General features: G+C 40.6%; 2 protein-coding genes across 3 annotated transcripts; one reads left to right on the top strand and one right to left on the bottom strand.

The window, feature by feature from the left end:
- The first annotated feature begins 512 nt into the window (after positions 1 to 512).
- On the top strand, positions 513 to 13252 carry st8sia2 (ST8 alpha-N-acetyl-neuraminide alpha-2,8-sialyltransferase 2). Its single transcript, XM_040132841.1, has 6 exons — positions 513 to 918; positions 2353 to 2409; positions 3434 to 3574; positions 3669 to 3926; positions 6661 to 6954; positions 11002 to 13252. The coding sequence occupies exons 1-6, from the start codon at positions 821 to 823 to the stop codon at positions 11312 to 11314; spliced, it is 1161 nt and encodes a 386-aa protein (XP_039988775.1). The 5' UTR covers positions 513 to 820; the 3' UTR covers positions 11315 to 13252.
- Positions 13253 to 14500: 1248 nt separating this feature from the next.
- On the bottom strand, positions 14501 to 19988 carry fam174b (family with sequence similarity 174 member B). Of its 2 annotated transcripts, none has more exons than XM_040132843.1 (4): positions 19661 to 19988; positions 18401 to 19091; positions 17309 to 17440; positions 14501 to 16367 (listed from the first exon to the last, which is right to left on the bottom strand). In XM_040132843.1, exons 2-4 carry the CDS (start codon positions 18670 to 18672, stop codon positions 16364 to 16366), a joined length of 408 nt encoding a protein of 135 aa, XP_039988777.1. In that variant the 5' UTR covers positions 18673 to 19091; positions 19661 to 19988; the 3' UTR covers positions 14501 to 16363. The 2 variants fall into 2 exon arrangements, with proteins under 2 accessions (XP_039988777.1, XP_039988776.1); XM_040132842.1 differs by having other exon boundaries at positions 19745 to 19988.
- Positions 19989 to 22854: the final 2866 nt, after the last annotated feature.

Raw genomic sequence — 22854 nt, 5'->3', positions numbered from 1 at the left:
TATCATATGTTTCGTTATGTAAGATCTTAATATGCCACGAAATCAGTAACTAAAGCCGTCAAGAAGTTCAACGAAGGATAAAATGGAAACGCTCAAGTGAAGTATAAAGTAAAGTAGGTCGCTACTTTCCACCACTGGTGACCGGGCCTATAAAAAGACGTCCCCTTTACCCTCAGCGGGTGTCCGGCCCAGGGCTCGCTCACTGGGTCTGGCGGCCAGAAGAGCCTCGCTGAAGCTCTGACCTCCATTTTAAAACGCGGGCTGTCAGCCCGCACATCCCCGGCTGCCCGGGGCTGCGCCCCCTCCGATCCCCTCCGTGCTCGGACGCGAGTCCGCTTGGCGCGACCCTGCGCCGGCCGTCCGTGCACCGCAGTCTCGCGCCTCCTCTCAGTGGGCCAGCTAACACCTGGAGGCTGGGATCCAACCGGCTGGGGGGGGGTCAGGACGGAGAGTGGGCCCCTGCGCCTTTAAGACCGCATGTGGTCCACAGCTCGCCGTCCCCGTGGCAGGGCTCGGCGAGTGCACGCTCTCAAAGTTTGGACGGGGGGAAGCGAGGCAACAGCGGAGACGGCGGCAGCGTCGCCCCGTCGGGAGACAGACACACGGCAATCATCCTCTGAGAAAGGGGGGTGGTGGTGGTGGGGGGGCGCGCCAGGACCGCAGCTCGCCTGGGAGTGTCCGACTCCGGCGATAAGAACAAAGGGGGAGATGACTGAGCGGATTTTCGATTTATAAAAGGGAAAAACACAAGAAGGTCAACGTAACGCTGGGCTGGCTGAAAGGAAGTGACTCCCGGCCGCAGACCCCCCCCCCCTCAGCCATGCCGCTTGTATTCCGCACGCTGTTGTTCGGCTTTGTAACGCTGCTGGTCGTGGTTTTGATCGTTGATGATATTGCAGAAGTGGAGGAAGAAACTGCGTAAGTAGCCTAGCGTCATTTACCCGTGCATTGTGTGTTTAGTGCCGTCTGTTGTTTTGTTGTTGTTGTTGTTGTTTTTGTTCTGTTCTGTACAGCAGGTTATTTCCTTCAGGCTTTCTCAGAGGATTTTATATATATGGGGGGAGGAGGGGGGGTAAAAGAGTGGAATAAAGCAGTTTATTTGAGCCGAATTGAAGTTTGGAGTTGAATGTGGAGAGTGTGTGCTGTGTTTCTTCATTTGTAACACTTAGGTGCAGCGGTAGCAGCTGCTCCGGCAGCATCCTGCCTGGGTCTCCGAGGATTAGGCTATTTGTCTTGCAGCAGCCTGCATGCGGGATAGGATACATTTACACTATAAGAGAGAGTGTGTGAGTGTGTGTGCGTGTGTGTGTGTGAGAGAGAGAGAAAGACGAGAGATGGGGGGGTTAACAGATTGGGAACAAAAGAGGCTTCCTCTTTTTTCTCTTTCGTTTTTTTCAGACTTTGAGATGTTGAGCAGTGCAGCAAAAAAAAAAATAAAAAAATAAAAAAAATCTTCAAAGTCACACACATGCCCCACTTGCATTTGACCTGCAAGAAGATACATTCTTAATTTAGCATCAAAATACTTCTGTCACATGTACAACCAAACCAGAGCTCTTGTTCTCCTTGTTCTCATCACAGCTGTAAAGATGCTGTGCTACCTGAAAGGCAAAAAAAAAAAGAAGAGTACTCATTTTTCTCTCTCAATCTTTTGGATACTCACATTTCCCTTTCAGCAAGAACATTTTGTTTTGGATGCAATTACCCGGCTGTGGCTCACTTTGTAATGAGGTCATATTGGTTTGTGATTCGCCGGGGGGAGAAGAACCAGAACCAATTGCCGCTTAGTGTATTTATAACAAAATATTTAGAGGCCACCAGGTTTGTAAATTGAATGGGAGCAGCCCACTTGTCTGTCAGAGCAGCGCTCCTCTGTTTGGGTTTTACTCAGCTGCTGGCAGCTTGTCATGATTTTATCAGATGTGGCCAAGGTCATGATTTGCAAAATGGACTGATGCTTAAAAAAATTCAATGTATATACAATATGTTTACTGTAAATGCATCTTGGCTGGTGTATTCAAAATCCCCGTGGAAAGACTGCTAACTTGCCTGTGAAAAGAAAACCCCCTTTCAGTATAATGGGGCTCAATTAAGGCCACATTTCTCCTCATTACATCAGCAAATGGGCCCACAGTGGATTGCTCTAAAAATACCTTGACGTCGCTGCCTTTCACCTCCATTCAATCCTAAAAGGAGGATGTACAGCACGCCTGGTAGTGAATACAGTGGGTCCATTATTTTTTACAAAATATGATTACAGGAAGGATTTGGAGCATCTGTCCATTAACGACCAAGAATTCGGGCTGCAGTATGTGATTCATAATTTAATTTAAATCCCTTTTTTTCCTCTAGGAATACTGGACGTTCAAAGAAGATGAACTTGCCGAGGCTCATGCCTAAACCACACCGGTCTGAAATCCAATTATTTTCACACACGCACAAACAAATACAAACACACATACAGTACAGACACACATACTGTCGTTATAGACCATCAGTGGGGAGCTAACTGGTCTCTCCGGATAATTTTTTTCAGTTGGTACTGGTCATTTGATTCCTTTGCAGCCTTGATAACACAGTGAGTCATTCACAGTGAGTGTCTCGTTAGTTTTTACAGAGAGAAGGCAGCTGCTACAAATGCCCGTCAATGTGGTGGTATCCATGTGATAAGGAAAACATCTGCCATAAGCATGAAGCTGAAGTAAAGGTTTTTAAAAAATGCTGTATTTCAAATAACATCACTTCATTGCATTTAAATTATTCTAAAACGCCACTGAAGCCATGTCCAGGGAAGTCTGGGTTTTTTTTATGTACAGTGGAGGGAGTATTCAGAGCCTTTACGTAAACAGAAGCAGCAATACCTCCATGAAGAAATGCTCCATTACAAGGAAAAGTACCGAATGCATAAGTGCACTTGCACAATTAAAAGAACATAAGAATTGTCACTAAAATGTACGTAACTTAACAAAAGTACTCGTTATGCAGAAAATGGCACCTTCTATTTTATTATTTAACAGTATTGCAGTATGCGGCAAATAAGTATAAATGGCATTTAACTGTTGTACTTGGTTGTGAAGAACTACTTTATAATACTGGTAGAGTAATCTAGAACAATACATCATATTTAATATGTATGTTGATATTAAGGTGATCTTTATGTGTAAATTCTTAAGATACAATGGTTTCTCTCTAAAACATATTGGAGCAAAGGTGTGAAATATAAAATGGTAATACTAAGTTAAATTTGCACTCATGTAATTACAGTAGTTTAGTAAATGTATGTAATTACATTCCCAAACAAACAGAGGGCTTTAAATCTGTCTAAAATATGACACCTCCTATCCTTAAACCCCGGATTCAGATGGTAAAAACTGATCATAATTTCAAAGATCAGCATTGCGTGTCAATAACACGACTTTCTACCCTCATTTAGAAAGGCCGCGGCACACGTGGATCCAACTGCTTTGACAAGATTGAGCACAGATCGAAATCATCATCGTCCGAGCAACAATAACACTGCCAAGCTCTCGTCAAACAACTGGACCTTCAACAAGACCCTCTCAAACCTCATCAGGCAGAATCATAATTCTCCACAATTATCTCTGCAAGCTTTTAAACTTTACTAAGCAGAGTCTTTCATAACTAGTCTGTATCTTCTCTTTTTACAGGAAGAATATCCTGAGATTCCTCGACCCGGAGAGGGACATCTCGATTCTGAAGGGCACTCTGAAACCGGGGGATATCATCCACTATGTTTTTGATCGCCACAGCACCACAAACATCTCAGAAAATCTCTACCGTCTTTTGCCAAATGTATCCCCCATGAAGAACCAACATCACAGGCGCTGCGCCATCGTGGGAAACTCTGGGATCCTGCTGAACAGCAGCTGTGGACCCGAGATTGACTCTCACGACTTTATTATCAGGTATTTTTTCCCCCCCCCACAGAAACAGCATAAGTGATTTCAGGGTTGGAAGTCTTCCACTTGAAATAAATCATAAAACCTGCAAGTGAAAGTGGACTGTAATTGAAATGGATTAGCAAATTAGTCTCAGTTTTAGATTTATCTCACTTTTACTAAGAGTATAATTCACATTGGAATGATAATCACTTTCCCGAGTTCTCAGTTTATTTCAGGTTTTGCAGTTATTGCTCACACAGCTGGAAATATATTAATTGCACTTTTGAAAAAGCTGTCAAAGCTTTGTAATGCCTGAAGTTTGGAAACAAAGTGCCAGAATGAGAGCAATTAAATGCATGATTATACATGAAATTGACATTTTGAAAAGCTTTGGCATCCAGCAGCAACTCATTGTGCTTTTCAGAGAAACACCGGTACTATCAGGGGTCGTGCGCTTATTTGCCAGAGAGGAATCAGCGTTGTTGTATAAATGGAGCAGTAAGTAGCTATCTGTGATAGCAACCCCCATTGAGCTGAATTGGCCTCAAAATGACTTCTTTGTCCCTTTTTTTTAATTTCTGAAATGTATTCTCTTGCCTTCGCATCTTGTCTTTTCTATCCGCTGCAATGATCCGCTGACGAGGGGAGGTCATGATTTCTAGACTGTGGCAGCATAACAATAATGCCAGCGCAATGGCGCTAAGGGTCGGCCGAAGGCAGACCCCAATAAATGTGGCATTTTGAGAAGCAGAGGAATTTGCTCTGGCTTTTTCACGAATCAGACAGGGAGACAATGTCTCGGCTAAATATAGTTCTCTGCCCTGTGCTTGATTTCCACAAATAGGTTGACAGTGTGTGGGGTGTTTGGTATAGATGATTTTTAGCTCAGTGTTACAGTAAAGTCCAGGAATAACTGGACATGTTATCAGTTGTAATCGCCGATCCTCAAATTGTCGATACTGGCGATACTAAGTCTTGTTTTGAGTATCGATACTAGCATCAGTAGGATCGATGCCCAAAAAATGGATCCAACTCATGTAACATTACCTTCTGGAAACATGAACACTCTTGTTAGTGCACGTGCTTCTCTGCTGCCGTTGCACAGCGATCACCTCCTTAGCTCAGAGAATTCCCTCGTGAAATATTTGTTATTCACTAATGGAACCTGCCTTGTCTTTTAACAGGCGTGTGAATAAATATTTAAGAGTTAATTGTTGAATGAAACGGCCATGTTGGCAAATTATTTGGTGGTAATTAAAATAGAACTGGAAGTAGCCGATTAATGATGCATTCTGCTCATAAATCATGAGACATTTTTCTACCCTGCGAAACAGTACCTGAGCTGCTTTTAATGATAAAAAGTATCAATATGCGTATCGATGTCGGTGATTTTGGCCCTGGTATTACTTGGTATCAGATCGAAACCCCTACTGTCCCCTACTGAAAACTATGAATTTCCAAAGTTGGTGGTGTTGAATTTTCTCAAGGATAAAGTGAAGAATGAAATGTTCTTTTACTGGTTGAGAAAATTATCCTACTTCTTATACTAAACAAAAGGGAAAATGCATCATTACAAAGCTGAAAAAATTGATGACGACAAATTGATAGCAATTATTGTAAATTACAGTGAGCAAAGATATTTAACAAAAAGAACTCCTGGTGTGTTTTCCTGCCACGTTTTAGAGAATTGAGATGCTCCACCGTGAAGATAATTACCGGCATTGTGTTTTCTGGCATTTACTTAGAGGCCGAGGTTAACGTCAATCACCAAAATGCTACTCTGCTGAATCTCACTTGTATTTCTGTATTTTCTGTTTCACCCCTGATAGAAGTTCCTGCAGGGCAAATGCTTTGACTAATCTTGGGGACATGCAGATGGATGATAAATTACAGGAAAAAGTCAACTAAAAGTGTCATAATAAGGTGTTGGGCCAGCATGAGGGCTTAGAATAGCTTCTGTGCTCCTTACATACCCTGTAGTCAGCTCCCAAGATTTCACTTCTTGGTACCACTCAACATTTATTAATGTTTTACTATAGTATGATTAGTATCACTGTAAAGTGAACTGCATAGGTTTCTCATCATTTTCATACTTACCAGACCCCTCATGTCCTTTATGGAAGCATCTGCATGAATATTGCTCCACTCTTTTATTCAGGTTTTTCCTTTAAATTGTCACCCATCTTTACATGTCCTAGTTTTGACAAAACAAAGGAAAGAACAGGCTCTATTTGCTGTCTTTGTGTTAAGTCTCTTGAAACCACGTTTAGGATAAGCACTCACAATTTTTTTTTTTTTAATTTAAAAAAAAAAATTTAACTCATTAACAAGATACCACTTCGCACACAGACGTTTCAGGCTCTGCCTTCCTCAGCGTGTGTTAATAAAAAGAAAACCGTAAGGCGAAAATTTGTGAGTGCTCACCCTAAAGGGGATGTCAGAGGTTTTTATCAGTCACTAAATGCAAATTGAAAGGGAAACCTGTGGGAGAATTAGGAGTGTTAACTATATGATGGAACCATCCCCTCCAATGAAATACTTAAACTGAAGCTGTGTCGGCTGCTTGTCATGGTCTTACTCTACATTGAGAAACCTTTATGTTTGCTTTCATTCAGTTACCTGTTGAACTGCTCGCAGATGTGTTTGGTTAGAGAGGTTCAGATCAAAAGACAGAGACACCAGGTATTCCTATAAGATAGGAAATAATGTCACATTTTCTGGCACTGATATTGGGTGACCAAAGCTTGCTTGTCCTAAGGTGTAACCTGGCACCGGTGGAGGAATACTCTCAGGATGTGGGGTGGCGCACCAACCTGGTGACCATGAACCCCTCAGTGGTGCAGCGGGCCTTCCAGGACCTGGTCAATGAAGAATGGAGGGACCGCTTCTTGCAGCGGCTTCAAAGCCTCAACGACAGTGTGCTGTGGATCCCGGCCTTCATGGCCAAGGGGGGAGAGGAGCGCGTGGAGTGGGCCCTCCGTCTCATCCTGCTGCACGCTGTAGATGTACGCACCGCCTTCCCCTCGCTGCGCCTTCTCCATGCTGTCAGAGGGTAAGATGCAGCTCAGGCCCGCAGCCGCTGCTCCCGGTGCGCTGCGTCTCATAAGAGCACCTGTGAGCAGCATAATCAAGGGGCTGACAAACTCTAATCTTCAGCCAGGGTGGCTATTTTATACAGGAGCAGTAGAGCTGATCACCTGGGGCAGTCAGTGTGAGAAAGCTACTCTTGTCTGCTCACTCGAGATGTCTCATCAATTCCGTCATAATTAAGTGTGAAATGTGTGTTTGATTCTAAAATGAATGACATAGTTTAGGTTTTATTTGCAGACCGGGATCTTTTTTTGTCTCTCTTAAAGGAATAGTTTGGCATTTTGGAAAAGGCACTTGTTTGTATTCTTGCAGAGAGTTGGAAGAGAAGATCAATACCACTCCCGTAGCTTAGCTTAAAGACTGGAAACGGGGAAATGTTCGCCTGGCTCAGTTCAGAGTTTAAAATTATACCTACCGACACCCCAAAAGCTCACTGATTAGCGTGTTGTGTCTTGTTTCTTTAAACTACACACAAGAAGAAATGTAACAAGACCAGTAGCAGCTCTATGAGGCTGTAAATGTAATTACTAACATCACTTACAATGCTGAAATGTAGATGTTTAGCAGGTATAATGCTTACAACGTTCACCATCTTGGTTTAGCTCGGCAGCATGCTAACATTTGCTTAATTATCACTATACACAAAAGGTACAGCTGAGGCTGATGGGAATGGGACTGTCATGAGTTCTGCAGGCATTTGGTTATAAACTGACATATTGGACAAATTCAGATTTTGTCCTCAATTCATTCTGAGGAGTACATGAATGTGTGCATCAAATTTCATAACAATCCATCCAATAGTTGTTGAGACATTTCATTCAAATCACACGTCAAACCTCATGATGGCACCAAAGAAAATGTCAGGGGATCGCCAAAGTCACTCAGTATCTGGGGGGCCATTAATTTATTTATAAGAAATTCATTGCAATTCATCCTGTGGTTGTTGAGATATTTCAGACTGGACCAAAGTGGTGGACCGCACGACAGACAGGGTAACATTTCCTTTGCTAGAACCATGCCGCTAGCATAACTAAAAGCAACAGTTTGTGCTTTCACCGGGAGTTACGTGCTTTAACTATTTCTTAGCGAACACCAGCCGGGTGAAGTGGCTTCGCTGTGAGGTTGCCAGGCAACCAGCAGACATGCGGCTAAGAAGTTCTGAGCAGATGCATAAATTGTTGTTCATGCTATAGATCTAACTCTCATCAAGAAAGCAAATGAGAGGATATCCCAAAATGTCAAACTATTCCTTTAGCTGAGGCTTATTTCTCCACTGTTTGACCAGGCGTTCATCCTCGACCTGTTGACACTGATTTACAGTCAACATTTATGAAAATACTTTCTAATGAAAATATGAATTTGTGAAGAGATCGATTTTTATCAATTTATTTGCTCATTTGTTAGCTCCACATTGTTATTTAGATTCTGTGATTGACAAGGCCTCTCAGCAAAGCTGTTAAGCTGCGGTATAGTGTGTGCATTTTGTTTATCTTGTGTTGGTCAAGGATCTTTTTGGAGCAGGGCTTTTTGCATCTGTAAAACAAAGCCTCCGCTGCCTTCAGGCTTTTATAAAATCCCCCTCTGTAGTTTTTTTTGCTGTCCTTGCCTCCGTCTCATGACAACCAGACTCTGCTCCGGATCTTTCCTGCCTCGTTAAAAGCCGAACATCCACCGCTGTTCAGTGACCAAATTATGCCATTTTGTATGCCTCAACTAACACTCGGCATCGCAAGAGGGGCAGACCTGGGACGTGATTTTTGTAGTAAACAGTCTGCGAAATCGGTGAAAATAATCTGCCTGAATTTCTCATGCAGATGAAACGCATGCCTTTGTCCGTTCTATAGTGCTGTCTGATAAATGCTCCCACTGACACTGTCCTTTTCACAGTAAGGCTGAACTTTAAATCCCTATCGTGTGCAGTAGAACCCACGGGGTCTGCTTATATCAATTCCAACCAAATGCCACATCAGATCATATCACTGATAATTGGACGATCTACTCTACCATAATTTGGTCACTGAACAGCGGTGGATGTTCGGCTTGTTGGGATGCTTATCACCTGCTGTAGTGTTTGGCCGGACTGTAAACTTGCCCACTGATTGCCCTTCATGGCACACGAACCGCTTTAAATAGTACGACCTCTGCATCTCAACACGACCTTCCACACTAACCGCAGAGAGTGTTAGGAGAGCTGGAGAGGGCGGCGATAGCCTCAAGGCTGGAAAAATGGGCTATTGACTGGAAAGGAAAATGCAGTTGGGGCAGTGAATGTTTGACCACCAGCCCCTGAAGTGGATCGCGAGGGGATCTCACTGCCATAGGAGCTCATAGCTCACCTAAAGTAGAAGAAGGCACAACTGTGTGTTGTGTGCAGTCTGCTGCACTTAAAGAACATGTGTGCTCAGCAAACACTCTGCAAAAAAATATCCACCTGAACTAATCTCATATTCAGCTTTCAAGAGTTGTTTTACTTACAGTTATTATTTCAGGTGTGTCTTTGTCTTGAAACTAGGCCGATAGAAATGATTTATTTCCTCTGTAGATGGCTGCACTGCTACCGAGGAAATTACACTAGATTCAATATTCTTGAGCCAGTATGCTTTGAATTGTAAATGTGTGGAATAACCTTGTTTTACTGTGTTAAGAATAGTGCTAGTAACAACTGTCTTTTATTATTAATCTGTTAATTAACCATTAAGTCGAAAGAAAAAAGAAGTCAGATAATAGTTAACAGGACTAGGTCAAAACCTAGTATGTGGCAGGACTGTTCTTTATCTGCTTGCTTCTCTCCTACTCTCACATATATTCTCACATACATGTTTTTCTGTTTCTGTTGTCAGACAACGGAACAAGTATGAAATAGCGACTGAAACGCGGCCCATTAAGATGACATGTTAACCAGCAGTCAATTCCAAGCCATTTCCAAGCTGCTGCGCTGCTCTGCACTGCTAAAATCCTGGTTTTATAACCGCATTGTCGTCTGACAAATCACCACATACATAAGTTAAAGACAACAGCTGTGCTGTGATTTCGGCTATATTACAAAGTTATTAGTTCATTCACGTCTATGTCAGCTGCCGAGCGGTCATTTGCACGAGACGCATAAAGAAGTGTGCCTGCAGAAGGAGAGCCCGACCCACTGGCAATACTGGCGACTCTCTTCTACAGAAAGTAGCTAAGGTTTGTCCAGAAAGTCTCTAGATTTGTTGCTAGGTGTTTTTGTGAAGAAAACCCATTAAAGGGGTCAAAAAGTCGGCAAATCTAGGGAAAAACTGTTGCTAGCTTGGCAACGGTGCCTGTAAGTGCCTCCCCTGATGACACAATAGAAACTGTTTGCACCAATTCATTTTGAAAGAGCAAAGACCAACGATGTAACGTCATGTGGCATTCAGCTGATTAATGAATGACTTTATCAGTCGGTCAGTCAGTCATGGACATTTGCGACTATAGGGCTGGCCCCTGCTGTTTCGGTCCCACCAAAAATGCTAAGTATCAAATCCTCGCATTCGAGAAGCTTCAACCAGAGAATGTTTGGTGCTTTTGCTTGATGAATGACTTAACCTTTTATTTTTTTCATCACAATTGACTGTCATTTAATCTGCCAGATGCTTTAGCATAAGTCAAGAAAGAAGATTTTATGACCACTAGACTAAATGATTTGTTGAGATTTTTCTGCAGTGCATTCACTGAGCAAAAAGAGGAAGAAAAGGTAAGGTTCTTGAAGGGGCAGCTTGTTGGTCTGCAACAGAGAAACATATCCAGCAAGCTCTGAATTTTTACTTGCTTGACTTTTTAGAATTCAGCTCCCTTCTGTGTGCCCTAGCGTACTGTATATCTGGCTTAACACCGAAACCCAGAGGGAGAAAGGCTTTACTGAAGGAGATACGTGTTGCTTCTTAGTGAATACCGACTTCAGTGTGCTAAAAGAGCTCTGGAGACCTTAAACATAGACTTCCTCTTGCTGTATTTCTATTTTAGCTAATGACACACTGTATGCCTTTGTCAACAGGTACTGGCTTACCAACAATGTCCACATCAAGCGTCCGACCACTGGCCTCCTCATGTACACGATGGCCACCCGCTTCTGTGAGGAGATCCATCTTTACGGCTTCTGGCCCTTTCCCCTCGACCCACAGGGCAAACCAGTTAAATACCACTACTACGATACTCTAAAATATGAGTACACCTCCAGCTCTAGTCCTCACACCATGCCCTTGGAGTTCAGGACCCTGAGCACATTGCACAGACAGGGGGCGCTGCGGCTCCACACTGGGACCTGCGATACTGAGATGAGACCACAGAAGGAGCTCCAGAGCAAATAGCTGGATGGAAGATTGTCATGGAAACCGTCGTCTTGACTGAGAGGACTTTGTGCAAAGAGATTTCTTGTTACTGTACTTTTGTGAAACTTGAATTAACTTATTTTCAGTAATTGGAATGAACTTTTTTTCTATTTTGAGCTCTTTTAGTGACTCGTGTCACTGGTGTGTTTTACATTTTAAGGAGATTTCTATGGCAACCTTTAAAATAATGAGACCTTTTTTGTCTAGCTCTTTTGCTGTTCGTGAAGATGCTGTCACGCCTGCCTATTGACCCCTTATTTATCTCAAACAGCCAATTTTAAACTAAGTTCCCCATATGGTAATAGGTTATGAATTACACATATTTGTGTATTTCAATTAGTCACGAGGTGCCATAAATTAATATTCCTAGTTTATGATAGGATAGGGCTTCATAAAGAGTGTGTAGTAACAGAATATCAGCTGCATGAAGAGGAGTTGAATTAATGGTTTGTGTGAGTCACTGGTTGGGCCACAAGATGGAAGCACTTAATACTGAGGGAGAATGATGGTAAAAGAAAAAACAATGTTGGTCAACTCTTCAATTTTTTCTTTTTAATATGATGAACCCTTTTGATTAGGCTCTTTTTAAAAGAGCTGATATGATATTTAACTTGTGATAACTTTTCCTCTGATAGAGAACATTTTACATGTCTGCTTTTGTAGCTTCTTATAAAGTACCTTAAATGATGCTCACATTAAAACAGGTAAGTCGTGAGCAAAAATTCAAGAAGTCCAGTCAAACAGAACCGACGTGTGATAATGTTGGGTCACCTTGAGAACCAAACGAACAAATGGAAGTATGTTGAATTGTACTCGGCTTCTGTGAGGATAAATAAGGCGTGTACCAGCTGTTCACAGAAGAATGTTTACACAGACTTAGTAAACTCACTTTGTAAACTTTTCTCAAAGAACACCAGCCCCATTTCTGCCCTGGAAATGCTAGTAGTTAGGTCAAACTTAAGTTGTATGTTGGTAGTAAGAGGAGCTTTGCTTTTTTTTTTTTTTTTTTTAATGAATGTATTGGTGATATTCTTACAAATGCTGTAAGAAATGAGCCCTGTAAGAAATGATTCCTGCTTTAAATCAATTCCTAGTCACAGTTAGCGATGGTTTCAGTGCAATAACACTGAGAGGACAAAGACATGATAAGTTGAATGCCTTTATTCAGCTGAGATGGTGTACGAATTATACTTGTATAGTTTGTTTGGGTTAGTATCCAACTAATGATGCAATATTGATGCAGATATTCGTGGATTTGATGAAGCTTCCAGTATTTGTGCCTATAACAAAATAAATCTGACCATTTAAAATTTGATCACTTCAAATGCTCAGAAATAAAAAAAACATCCAGGATTTATCCAAGTTACATGATTGTCTTAATAGTGTTACTCAGTTCTGAAACCCAGATATGAATAGACACTAAAAAAAAAAACTTTGCATTTTATTGCAGGTCTGCAGACTTGTTTTTATGTAGTTGTGGCCAAGGAAGAAGCTCCAATACAAGGCCAATAGTATCAAACTAATACATCAGATTAATGCTAGTTTGGATTATATTTTTTTCTCTTTCAAGCTCCACCTCAGTTAAAGTCTCTAAATTGAGTTGTTGAGTTTTTAGGGTTGTTTTCAGGAGATGTCTTGACACTTGGCCTTTTGCCAAACTCGGCGTATTTTTCTGCGGCAAAATGCCTCTGTTAATAGAAATTAACAGACGTATACGAAACATTTAAAGAGCTCTGCAGCTAAACAAATAGCCTCTCATGTGCTCCCAGCCATGTGATTTGTCCATAAGAAGTGTTGCTTACACAGGATGCGCCTGTTGACTTGCATGTTGGCCTTATTACGTTGCCAATTACGTTAAGAATAGACATGAAAATTGCACCAGAGACGTCAGCAGTTTGAGGCAATGAAAGGTTTATTTGTGAAAGCTCATCTGAGTCCGGGAAAAAATAGAAACATTCTGTGACCCACAATATTAAGTTAATTAACCCAGAGTTGGGAATTTGCCACAGCTTAGAAAATTTTCTACTGACATGTAGTTTCTGCTGTGAAACTTTGAGGATTGTGTTGTATAGTTTTATCTTACTTTTTCTCATGTATACTGGATGTTAACATCTGTTTAAAGTCCAAGTTCCGGGAAAAAAATGTTAGCTTTTGCATGTCTGTCTTGTCTTAACACATACAACTTGAGTATATTTCAAATTTTATTTTCAAAATATTCTGAATGACCCAATGACAGTTAAATTGTTCAGTAATGACAAAGTGAATGTACATTTCTGTGGCAGAAAATACACAAAAGATCAGACTGTCAAAAATAACACTTGAGCCTCATCCTTAAAATGATTCAGCACTTCAAAGGAAGTCGTTTTATTTCAGTAGTGTTTCAAATAAATGGAAACTGAGTAAACAGAAGTGGGTACACATAACACCTCTGTGACCGAGACCAAGCAGGGACTTGTTTTCAATAAACTTCCAAAACAGTTTGAACATTTAACGTTTTTTGGTTTAAATGTGGGATTAGAGAAATTAGCTACAGTCTTCAAATAGCTGACACACTGACTTTGATTCGTTTTACGAGAGGACCTTTCTGTAGCAAAAGATTCAGCTCTAATAAAAGTCCAGAATTAGCATCTTAAGAGGACTGGGGTTCACACAAAACTAAAGATAAAAATAAAAGATGTTGCCGAGATGGAAGGGGATAACAGCAGAAGGTTGACGGACTCGCCTGAGACACACTTAGCAGAGGCACAAATATGGATCTGTAGCTTTCTGGACTGAAAGTGAGGGATTTAAGTTAAACGTAACACAATATTGAAATGAACATTGGACATATAGTCTGATGAAAAAGCACATGAAATAGCCAGTAGTCTGCTAAAGGAATACTGAAGAGCATTAAATCAAAAACATGGTTGAAGGTTTGATTCACATATGACTCAATGAATGATCCAAGAACCTTATTAAACATTCACAGACACTCCTTCATACCACCTCTATCTTAAACAATGACAATATATGCATCCAGTCTGACGTGAATGTCAATAACTTTAGTTTTTAACAAAGGGGAAATACACAATGTCCTTTCTCCTGGAAAGAAAGGGGAGGAACATGTTGTACAACCGGCCAATGCAGCTTCTTTTTTTTTTTTTCTTTTTCTTATTTAACCAGGGATGGAGGTCATTTGAAAATGGCTGCACCTGTAGGGTATGGTGCACTATCAACAGTTTGAATTAAAACACAAGGTCACCTACAACAAACCCACACGTTTGCTGCAGAAGCCTAATCTAGGTGCACTCTGCAAACTCTAGGTTTGTGAACTCCTCTGCTATTCCTTTCATTTAGTTTGGATCAGACTTTTGGTGAATTATTGTGCCTTTGGTGTTTGAATCAAAAATACAACAAATATGACAAATTAGCTGTGTCTTTCATTATTCACAACAGTGACTTCTTAATTATTTCATGGGAAAAATATGTGAATCATTTGTCAGCATTTGGTAAAAACTCCCATTTTAAAGCCAAATATCAAAAATATTTCCATCAAATGTCATTGCCAGTGTGTGTAAGATGCATAAAAGCCTATGAATGTTGCCTTTACTTACTTTAGTTTTACGTATTGTACTGAGATACTTATCTAGTGTTTGTACTGATTTGTCTAAGCCGGCTTCCACTGCATCTAAACTAGTACATCTGATACATCCAGAGTCCAGGAAAATCCCATTTGATGAGAATGGCTTACACGATGTGACTGATTTATGAAAAATATTCAGAATATTACACCCAAACGAAGACAGATAAACCTTATTTACCGGAGGCTGTATTGGACAGAGAAGCAACTCTTCAGGAAACAAATGGCCCTTTTAGAGTTAAATATGAACATACTCAGTGAGCCATTGATGGAAATGATTGTGGGGGATTTTACATAATACTGGACTAGCTGTTCATGTACACTCTCAAACAAGAGATACCACATTTTTTCAATAAATTTTTATTTATCCTTTATTTAATTTAACTAGACTTTATATGGTGATATAACATTGTTTTGATTTAGAAAATAAGACACTGGGTGCACAATGTGCATGTCAGATACTTCAACTACTTCACTACAGTCTTTAAACCTGTTATGATATTGTTTAGTGGTTACTTGATCAAATAAAATTGTCACATGATTGAACACACCTGATCACAGCAGATTACAGCATTCACATTCACATTCACATTCTTCATTAATACCTTACAAATATATACTGACGATATTCTTTGAGTTTTTAATCAAATTTGAAAACTTAAAACGTCAGCTGACATAGCAGCAAAATAGGAATGTCTGAGACAACACACAGTAAAAAAATATGCACTTGGACCATACATAAGGACAGAAAGCCTTCGACAGTATATATGCACAATAAAGTGGTTAGTAGATAGAGATATATTTGGTATTAAAGTTTAATTAAAAAAATCAATTACTGTGTATATAACTAGATTTTTCATAGTGTGCAAATTTTACATTTGAATAAAGTATTCTCTGCACAATATTTGTTGCATGTTAACACTTTGTGCATCAACTGATGGTCTTTAGTGGCCACCAAGTATTTATTTAAAGATTACAAATTAAATCATAAAAAGGTGTGATTCACCCTGGATCACAGGCGTTGATTCCTACATAAACTCTTCAGTCCATGATACTTTATACTGTAGCTCGACTGTAAAAATTAAATGTAAACTACAGTAACTGTCACACAATTTAAAAAATAAAATATTATTTCCATGTACTGAATTGTTGGAGATGACTAGATGATGACATTAACACGGGAAAGAACTAGGCAGGTTAGTTCGGACAATGTGATAGAAGCATCGGTAAAGCAGCAAACGATGATATCCATGTGGCTCAAGTCCTCTAAACACAAATAAAAGCCATGCACAAGCAGCATATGAAGTTGTTGATTGGGTTAGACTTGACAACAAAAAAAGATGTAGGAAATCACTTGAGTTGTCCCGGGCAAAACCGGTGGTATCAAATGTGGATGTCCATGCTGCGATTCACCTGCAAAAAATGAAAAACTCACAATTACTTTACAACAAATACTCTGCTGCTACTGTCCACTTGGTGAGGAGGGTACAGGTTTGCTTGCACGGTCCTGTCTGACCTGGAAGTCAAGAAAGTCAGGAAAACACGACGTCATATCTTCCTTCGAGGAAGTGGTGGTGTGTTAAAGAATAAATGAAAGGACGGAAGGGTGAAACCTAATGTCAACATGGGATTCCAACTAAAACAGTGTTTCTTTAAAGTAATGTGTTTCTCCGAGAAAAACAAGCCGTTCAAATACACGTTTTAAATGTGTACTTTCTACTGTCAGTGTGGTTTTGTATTGCATCCCTGTAAGTAGGACTTTAGCTGAAGTAAGAGCCACAGCTGCCTCAGTAACACAGACAAATTAACTTTGCACAAAACTCTCGTTACAAGTTGCTTTACGTAGGCACATCAAGGCTAAAACGTTTTATGACTACAATGGTAACAAGCGAGATAAGTAGAGGCTTGAGAAAAAGGCACAACTTTAAGGCGAGTAATACCAGGCATTTTAAAAAATATATTATAAAAAGGTCCAGTTTATTTATAATCTGCACTGATCTTTTAAGTAAATATGCTGAGTGGAGTCAAACACTCAAAAAGAAATACTACAATATTTCATACACTCCTGTAGAAATAAAGAGCTGCTGTACATGGTGTATTACAGCGTAGTTTATAATGCCCTGATCACACACAGTGGTCAATATGTCCACAGTTACAGTATGTCCACTGAGTCCATAGGGTATCACTAGCCTAACTTCTTTGATATGTGTGGATCACCCTCAATGAGTAGAGGCCTGCAACCATTCTTATTCGTGCAGTAGAAACAGGAGAAAGGAAGAAAACGTTTTCTTTGGTCTCAGAAGGACATGAATATCTGTTGCAGGACGCTTTGGGGGGATTTAAAAAGAACAAACCTGTATTTGACATCAAAGAGAGTAGAGTCATCCTCATCATCGTTCTCCTCATTGAGAGGGGCCATCTCGACACGCTCTGCAGGCGTCGTTATAATATCGTATTTTCGTGTTTTTCTGATTCGTCTCCCAGATCTGTGGGAAGGAAAATCAGTGCCACACATGAGAGGAGCACAAGAGATGAACTCCCAACATTCAGGCTGGCGGAGCCTACAACTTTAGCTATAAACCTACTCGGGTTTCGCCAGCTGGGGTAGATTAAATTGGTAAATTTTGAGTTCTTACAACCATATTAATGCTCAAACTGGCTGGTACTGTAGTCTTAATAGTCTAATTTTGTCCTCAAATTAAATAGTACTATAACATTAATTGACAGGACATTAATTTCCATCAAGTGTGATAAACGATTAGTAATTAATCAACCAAAATAACAAACATTCTCTTGTTTTAGCTTTTTAAATGTAAAGATTTGCGTTTTTTTCATCTCTTCTATATCCTTGTGAAGCAACCTGATCACAGCACATGGGGCTCTGGGAACTTGTGATGGGCATTTTCCACTATTTATTGACACTGTTTTTTTTTTTGACAAAATGATTAATTGATCAGAAAATGAACAGATTAACAGATTAATCAATCATGCAAATAGTCATTAGTTGCAGCCCTAATATACAACATGACTACTGTTAAGCTAAAATAAGTTTTATGTGATCAATACAAAGACTATGGTTATGATCATAAATGTGAAAAAATATACTTCACGTCGCTTATGCGCTGATCGGATTCACAGGTCACGGACACATGGGATTAAAAATAGCCCCCATAAGGCGCTATCAGGTTAGGATGCTGCTTACTCAGGTGCATCCACACCAGAACTCCCAGTAGAATTATTAAACAGGCCCGGACCTTTCCTCTCGGCTCCCACCGTCACATGGAGCCTGACACAACCACATGCTCCTTATCGATTACTTTACCGGGAACGCTGCTGGGATTTCAGACAGCATATATATATATATATGTGACGGCATAATTGTAAGGCTGTTTATTATAGGCCTTATAACCCTCTGAGAAAAAAACCATTTGCGTCAACCCGCCTACCTGACCACTTTGACGACCAGGCATGTGATGAGAGCAGCTGTCAGCACGCAGACGAAAATAACAACGTTTTTCAGAGTTGGGAGATGCGTTATTAGCGCTGAAATCCGGGATCCCACGGCAGCGTCTGTGGCATTGTTTGTCAGCGCGTCTTCGCTGATGATGGACGGTGATGAAGTTGAATTTATCGGGGGTGAAGAAATAGTTTGTGGTTCGCCACTGGCCCGCCAAAGGGCCGCAATGATGAAAGTTAAAGCCAGATTGTATGTCACCATGGTGCTGGGAAAAAAAATAAAATAAAACAAAATGCAAGCTGTTCGGTGAGAAGTTTCTGCAGGTCGAAATGCGACAGCGGCTGTCACATTATAGAGGGTCGGCTTATCATTGTCAGATTTTCCTATATTCACAATGAAGACAATGTGAAACGCAAATGATCCATGTCTCTGCCCGTCCAGGCTTTTTCCTATTGGTGGACGTTCAGGTCGTGGCTCGCATTTGCCTCCAGAGCCAGTCTTCGTTGAGGTGAGTTACAGCAGTCCCTTCCTGATTGCATTAGGACTTCGTGTAGAGATGGGGATTATCCGCCTCGGGAAGCGCTCTGCGGGCTGGCACGCTGCTCCTGGTGCTGAAGAGGAGCATTATGTGGGCTCGTGTTGCCTTCAGGACAGCCTCGTACTTCCTAACTCCCACGGACCTGTTGTCATCAAGAACATTATGTTGGCAGCTTGAGCTGCAAGGCACGGTTGTTTTGTTTTGTTTTGTTTTGTTTTGTTTTTTCGTTTTTTATTTTTGTCGAAGTGTGTTTGGAATCGTTTTGTGATTTAATCATCTGTGGTACAGACTTTACAAAAAAATAGTCAAAAGTATCACAGTTAGATGTGTACACACATCATGTTTCCCACATTATCTGTAACAATACGGAGGACATCACCTTGGTGTCCTGGTATGGTAGATACGAACCCTGTTTAGAGTGAGCCTTATATTTGGATTACTTGCATATCACTGCATTGTTCCTTTTGCTGAAGAGCCACTGTCCTATAGAGAAAGCAAGCCAATGCTTTTTCAATACATTACTTTGGCATTCTTAGAAATTAGGCCCTGTGGTCCATAGTTTTTTTATAATTGACACAAAATCTAGAAGAGAAAACATGCTACAGGTGTGTCTATAGCCTATCATTAAAACAAAGATGTCTAATGACAAAATACTGAAAATAGCACTAACGCTGTAATCTACAAAAAAAACAGAATACAGTTCTACTTTACTTTTTTGACACAGTGCATAGGTTGGATAGTATGTTGTCACATCTTCAAGGCCTTGGTGTCACAGATCTTGCTAACATCTCTTACCACTTTGCTGCACATTTGGGGTCAACTGGCAGTTGATAAGTTGCCAAAGGTATCTGAAGGCAGCATCGCTCTGTTTACCCATGGGCCATAGAAGACACAGTTTTCCAAGGACAGCAGACTCCCGGGTCACGACCGCAGATTCCAGGGAAATTCTCGACGAGACAAAACAGTGATAAGCAGTCAACTGATCAGTGACCGTGAAAATCATTCAGCAAATCCATAGGCATCAAGCAAACACAAAATCAATCTCTGTCTTTGTCTCCCTCTTTGACGCAGACAGACACAATTTATGATTTATCCCCACTTCTGTTTTCGCTAGGCTCTGGGTTTACAATCTGCACAGTCCTATTGAAAAAGGAGACCAACACTTGGATTCACTACTAGAAATATTCCCTCTGATGGCTAGTGTGTAGGAGAACTTGCAGTTAAAACTACTTTAGAAACGCATCAGACTCATTCAGCATTTCATGCTGGGTGTGAACCTGTACGGGCTCCCTTTATCTGAAAACAAAGACAGAGGAAAGCCTGTTTAGTTTTGCCTGTTTTTGATGTCTGGTGTCATATCTGTACACCTACTACTGGGAGTTCTGGGCTTTACTGCACTCATGTATGTGAGAGCTATTTGATTTGATCAAAGCCCACCAGATGGCAGCACAAAATAACAACAGAGCCTGCATTTTCCTTCGACGCAAAGTTTCGCAATACAGCTCAGACTGGCCTGAGTAGAACTTAATGATCTGTAACATTACTCAACATCTGTAACATTAATAAAAACGGTAGCTCAAATGTGTTTCAGAATAGATGTGTTACAATATTAAGATATCAGATGAGTTTCTAAGTGAGGAACCTGCTGTGCACTAACACGCCCACAAAATCAACAGTCATAGTCTACCGTAAAGTAGCTGTGCATTAACTTTATCTTGATTCTGCATGGAGAGTTATTGCTCATTGAGCAGATTTTCCCTCTGTGAAGCATGATTTGGCTGCAACAAAGGACGATACAAATCTTTAGCTGAAGGGGGTTTTCACATTCTGAGAGGTTGGCCTGAACTTTGCACAGAGAAACAGCTCAGACTGTGACTACGGTGATCGTGTTACATTGTTTTAAGCTTTCTTACAACACAGTTTAGGGATTTTTATGCTTCAGTTTCAGTTTAGCCATCATTGTACTTTATCAACCTACATAGCAAGAGTTCTCTTGTTCTAACTTCTTAAATGTAAAGATTTGTGTTTTTGTCATCTCTTCTATATCATTGTGGAGCAACCTGATCACAGCACATGGGCCTCTGGGAACTTGTGATTGGCATTTTGAAATGCGCTACTGTTGTCCCTTCATGAAATAAAAGTTGAAGACATGCTTTACCATTAATCTCCACACTTTGACAATTTGATTGTCAAAAGGTGACTGAACAGCATAACCACACCTAGCATACAGCATCATTTGTCTTTCTAAGGGAAAAGTAAACATAAGAACAGAGCCTAGTTGTTCTTAGGTCAACTGTCAAAGGTTATTTGCAGTTTAACATTATATTCAGTGTATGCTTTTATCTAAGATTAAACACCCCTGAATGCAAACCTGCCTGTTGTTGGTGCTGTTTTTGCAATGTGTTAAGGCACACCCTTCTTCAACAGTGTTGTGTGCTTTTCTCTTTACAGAGCAAATGGCTGCATTTCTGCCTTCCCATTCTGACAATGAACCAATTCATGAAAAATTCTTGCTCTGTACTTGATCCTTGCTGCGGGTTAGTGTGACTTCATAATGTGCTAATGTGTCATAGTAAGTGATATCATACTATTGTAAACATGAAGCCCATATACTGTCATGGCTGCCCCCACTGACTACTAACTTAAGTTTGTACTCCCATATAAAATGGCAACCTGTAAGCTACATTAACGATAGACTTGCTTACAGTGACTACAGCTAAGTTCTGTACTTTCTGTAGCGTCTGTAGTTAAGACACTATATCAAGCATTGAAAGAAAAACATCTGAACTAGCCAGACCAGTTGAACAGACATTTATTTACTTTTCCTGTGTTTCTTTAATGCTGCACCGACAATTAACATCCTGCCCTAACTGAAACCGAATTGGTGCTCCTGAGAGTTAGATCTTCACTGAGCTCTGAGATGCAACAGCACTGACTATTACGAGTACATTTCCAATTTTCAATCTCTAAATATACAATTTTATATTTTTAACATTTAGGCGACTTGTGAACAAACGGATAAAAGCGAAAGACACTACTTAGATTTTCGGGGATCTTAACTGATTTGGTGGATAAGCACTTCCCTATTCAAACCCATCTAACCAGTCAGTCAATATAAGGCTGTGCTTACTTCACCAGTAATGTCTGGGTTTGTAATACACTTGCAGGGCGCCCCTGTTGCTAGGCTGAGGATCTTTTTAAAGAAATCTTCCACTGCAAAGAGCATGCGCTGTCGTGGCGAACACCTCATTGGTCAGTGATGGGGGTGGAGTGCATACCACAGACTCCATAAACTGTCCAATAAAGGCTGCAGTGACTAAACTGCCATATTTTCCCAAGTTTGGTTGTCCCCATTAGACTTCTGATACTACTTTTTTCAAACCTTTCCAGATAAGATAAATAATGAGAGTCATTTCATTGATTTGGTAACTTTGCCACAGGCACGGGCAGACCTCTGTAAAGCATCTGCCTAAATGTTCTGTTACACTTTTTCTAACTGGTCTTAACCGTGAAGCAGCTTTCAAGTTGCACTATCTCAAGTCATATCTGTAAAAATGAACTTTTAGTTCAATACAAAAAAACAATAAAAACATGGCATATGTTGCTCAAAAATGGAGTGGTGCATGGCCTCAATTACACTTTCATCACTGTGAAAAATGGCAATCAGGTAGCCTACATTTATATTAGGAACACAGTCTGATGTCTTAAGTCTGTTGTATATAAACCACTGAATTAACACGTTATTGATCATGTATTAATAGCCCTGCACATAAAATACACTACCTGGTAAGGTTCAAATGAAGGAAAGGGTTCAAAGAAGGCCTGTGTTTCTGGCAAGACATAGGATACTGCACACATAATATAGCTAATGCTAATTTTGTTGTGAGCAAAGTGTTCCTGTGTGG

Source organism: Xiphias gladius, chromosome 8 (assembly GCF_016859285.1).
Source record: "Xiphias gladius isolate SHS-SW01 ecotype Sanya breed wild chromosome 8, ASM1685928v1, whole genome shotgun sequence".
Lineage (NCBI taxonomy): Eukaryota > Metazoa > Chordata > Actinopteri > Istiophoriformes > Xiphiidae > Xiphias > Xiphias gladius.
This window is presented reverse-complemented; position numbering and strand designations above follow the sequence as displayed.